Source organism: Columba livia, chromosome 20 (assembly GCF_036013475.1).
Source record: "Columba livia isolate bColLiv1 breed racing homer chromosome 20, bColLiv1.pat.W.v2, whole genome shotgun sequence".
Classification (NCBI taxonomy): Eukaryota; Metazoa; Chordata; class Aves; order Columbiformes; family Columbidae; genus Columba; species Columba livia.
The window spans coordinates 10,741,827-10,745,862 of NC_088621.1; the positions used below are offsets into that span (position 1 = coordinate 10,741,827).

General features: G+C 66.9%; 1 protein-coding gene across 1 annotated transcript; it reads left to right on the plus strand.

Moving 5' to 3' along the window:
* The first annotated feature begins 1,545 nt into the window (after window positions 1–1,545).
* FZD9 (frizzled class receptor 9) lies at window positions 1,546–4,036 on the plus strand. Its single transcript, XM_013368751.3, has one exon. The coding sequence runs from the start codon at window positions 1,911–1,913 to the stop codon at window positions 3,660–3,662; it is 1,752 nt and encodes a 583-aa protein (XP_013224205.2). The 5' UTR covers window positions 1,546–1,910; the 3' UTR covers window positions 3,663–4,036.

Consider the following 4,036-nt stretch of genomic DNA (forward strand, 5'->3'; position numbering starts at 1 on the left):
GCTGGGCTTTAGGGTGCTCTGGAGTGCTGACAGTGCCACCCTTGTGTCCCTCACCCTGCACAGGACACACATCCTGGGGTGGGGGGTGGACGGGGTGAGGGGCCCCAGGGACAGGCCCCAGCGCCCCGCGGTGCCGCCTCCATCCCAGCACACACAGCCATGGCTGCCAGCTCATCCGTGGGTGACAGCTTGCACCCAAACCTGCCCCATGACACAAAATACCCCAACCCTCCCATTTCTTAGAGCACCTGAGGAAGGTGTGAAGCCACTTGAAGCTGCTCCGGCCACATGGGACCGTGCTTTCTGAGACCTCCCAGCAGCCGGGGACCAAGCCCTGTCCAGCACCCCAAATCCCCCCAAATCTCCCTTTTCCCAGGGCCCTGGGGCCGGGTGAGCAGTTGCCCTGTGCTGAAGGGAAATTCCAGCGCTAGGGCTTATCTCCCGCACTGTTACAATAACCGATAAGTGGCTCCCATGGAATTTCCTTATAGAGCTGGATCAGGGACATTTAAATAATGTATGGCCAGGGTGTCAGGACGCGGCTGGCGATTAGGAGCCGCGTTGACAGGTTGTTATGTTGTCACTAAAGAACTCGCAGGGCTGTGGGAATGCCTGGGAACGGCGCGGTGCCCGGACCCCGGCGCCAGCCTGTGCCCGTGTCCGCCGCCAGCGCAGACGGGCGCCGGGTGCCAGGTGTCCCAGCAGGACATCCTGGGGACCTGCCCGAATTGTCCCTGAGGTGGCTGAGCCACCCTCCATCCCAAACGGGTGCTGGGGATGGCACAGAGCGCCCTGTCCCAGCAGTCCAGGGTCAAATGGGGGATCGGCATGGAGGGCAGCTGGTGGCATCCTGTGACGGTGGCACTGGCAGCAGAGCCTGTCCCCAGCTGTTCTGCCACCCACAGTGAGTTTTTAACGCTGGCCTGAGCACCATCAGCTCCTCCAGCCGGGCACCCTCAGCCTCCCCTTGCCCCCGGCATGGGTGACAATGGATTTTGGGGGCTGCCAGCCCCAGCTCAGCTACGCTGACTTGTGTCGCCAGCTGGGAGCTGCCTTGGCCTCACACATCACCAGTACTGGGTGGCGCTGCTGTCCCGCGCTTGTGGGAGTGGGACACCCTGCCCCGCCCTGTGTAACAGCCGGCGACAGGGGTGCCTGGTGGGGACACAGCTTTCCCAGCCCACGGCGTGGGCACTGGGGCCGGGCCACCCCCATGGTCCCCACTGTCCCCCCACAGCCCCAAGCCCCACGGGCACCGTCGCCTGGCTGTGCGCAGCTGCTCACCCGTGACCCGGGAGCGGGTCGGGCCCCGGCAGCCCCCGCTGGGTTTGGGCACCGGCGAGGCCGCGCGTTCCTGTGCCCAGCTGCGGGGCTGGGGACACACGCGTGTGTCCGCGGGCGGGGGTGTCGGGGTGCGGAGGGGCGGGTGGAGCTGTGGCTGCTTCAGGCCGCGGGGCCCGGTGTCCACCCGGGGTGAACCGGGACTCCCCGCCAGGGCTGTGCGGGGGCCGGCTCGGGTGCGGGTCCCGGTGCGGGTCCCTGTGCCGGTTCCGGGTCCCGCCGCCGCCCCGCCCCTGCCCGAGGGGCGTGTCCCCGGCCCGGCCCCGGGGGCGTGTCCGGGGCGTGTCGCGGGCGGGGCTCGGCGGGCCGGTCCCGGCGCGGGCGCTGCGCGGGTTGCTCGGGGCTCGGGCGGCGCGGGGCGCTCGGCGGGGCCGCCGCCGCATGGCGCGCGGGGCGGCGCGGGCCGGGGCCGGGGCCGCGGGCGGGGGCGGCGGCAGCAGCAGCCCCGTCGCGGCGCCGCCGCCGCAGCAGCAGCAGCAGCGGCAGCGGCAGCGAGCGGCCGTTCCGGGGGCGCGGGGGCGGCGGGGCCGGGCGATGGCGGCGCTGTAGCCGCGGGGCCGGGGCCGGCGATGGCGGCGCTGAGGCTGCGGCTGGCCCTGTCCGTGCTGTGGCAGCTGGCGGCGGCCGGGCGCGGGCTGGAGCTGGGGGGGCTGGAGGGGCCGCGGGGGCGGGCGGCGCGGTGCCAGCCCGTGGACATCCCCATGTGCCGGGGCATCGGGTACAACCTGACCCGCATGCCCAACCTGCTGGGTCACGAGAGCCAGCGCGAAGCCGCCCTGAAGCTGCACGAGTTCGCGCCGCTGGTGGAGTACGGCTGCCACGTCCACCTGCGCTTCTTCCTCTGCTCCCTCTACGCACCCATGTGCACCGACCAGGTGAGCGCCAGCATCCCCGCCTGCCGCCCTATGTGCGAGCAGGCCCGCCACAAGTGCGTCCCCATCATGGAGCAGTTCAATTTCGGCTGGCCCGAGTCGCTCGACTGCAGCAAGCTGCCCACCAAGAACGACCCCAACGCCCTCTGCATGGAGGCCCCCGAGAACGCCTCGGCTGCCGAGCCCCACAAGGGCCAGGGCATGCTGCCTGTGGCCCCCCGGCCCTGGCCCCCGGGCACCGCCGAGGGCCGGGGACCCAACGGGCTGGGGGCCTGCGACAACCCCGAGAAGTTCCAGTACGTGGAGAAGAGCCTCTCCTGTGCGCCCAGGTGTTCCCCCGGGGTGGACGTCTACTGGTCCCGGGAGGACAAGGACTTTGCCTTCATCTGGATGGCTGTCTGGTCCACCCTCTGCTTTGTCTCCACTGCCTTCACTGTCCTCACCTTCCTGCTCGACCCCCACCGCTTCCAGTACCCTGAGAGGCCCATCATCTTCCTCTCCATGTGCTACAATGTTTACTCCGTAGCCTTCATCATCCGCTCGGTGGCAGGGGCTGAGAACATCGCCTGTGACCGGGAGAACGGCGAGCTCTACATCATCCAGGAGGGGCTGGAGAGCACGGGCTGCACCATTGTCTTCCTCATCCTCTACTACTTCGGCATGGCCAGCTCGCTCTGGTGGGTTGTCCTCACCCTCACCTGGTTCCTGGCTGCCGGGAAGAAGTGGGGACACGAGGCCATCGAGGCCCACAGCAGCTACTTCCACATGGCTGCCTGGGGCATCCCGGCTATGAAGACCATCGTCATCCTCACCATGCGGAAGGTGGCGGGGGACGAGCTGACGGGGCTGTGCTATGTGGGGAGCATGGACATCAGTGCCCTGACCGGCTTTGTCCTCATCCCCCTCTCCTGCTACCTGGTCATCGGCACCTCCTTCATCCTCACGGGCTTCGTTGCCCTTTTCCACATCCGGAAGATCATGAAGACGGGCGGCACCAACACGGAGAAGCTGGAGAAGCTGATGGTGAAGATCGGGGTCTTCTCTATCCTCTACACCGTCCCGGCCACCTGCGTCATCGTTTGCTACTTCTACGAGCGGCTGAACGTGGATTACTGGAACCTCAGGGCCCTGGAGCGCGGCTGCCTGCACCTCCCCGGCCGCCGCGCCGCCAACTGCTCCCTGGAGGCCTCGGTGCCCACCGTGGCCGTCTTTATGCTAAAGATTTTCATGTCGCTGGTGGTGGGCATCACCAGCGGGGTGTGGGTGTGGAGCTCCAAGACGCTGCAGACCTGGCAGAGCCTGTGCAACAGAAAGCTGGGCGTGAGGACGAGGGGCAAGCCCTGCAGCGGGGTGAGCTGCGGGGGGGTGCACTGCCACTACAAAGCCCCCACGGTCATGCTGCACATGACCAAGACGGACCCTTACCTGGACAACCCGACGCACGTCTAGAGCGGGGCCGTCCCCTCCCTGGGGATGGCGCGCCGGGGGAAGGCGGCCGCACGGGTAAGGGCGAGGGGACGCTGGGGGCGAGGGCAGGAGGGGGCGCGCACACTGGTTTGGGGTGGCGAGGCCCGTGGGACCCCCCCCGGCACTGCTGAACCCTGACAAGTAGCTGCTTTTTCCTAGAGGTTGTTTTGTTGTTGTTGCTGTTGCCAAATCCAGTCACTCTTCTAACACTTTCTTTGGGGGGGGCATCGGGGACGGGTGAGGGGAATAATCCAGTCATGTTTATTTAATTCTGTAATTTATTTTAGATTTTTTTTTTTTTAATCATTAGCTGCGAGGAATGGAAAAAACAATAAACCCTGGATGTGTTATTTCAA

What these genes read in the sequence shown, in the direction of transcription:
- FZD9 (XM_013368751.3), top strand. Translation starts at nt 1,911, where the DNA reads ATGGCGGCGCTGAGGCTGCGGCTGGCCCTGTCCGTGCTGTGGCAGCTG.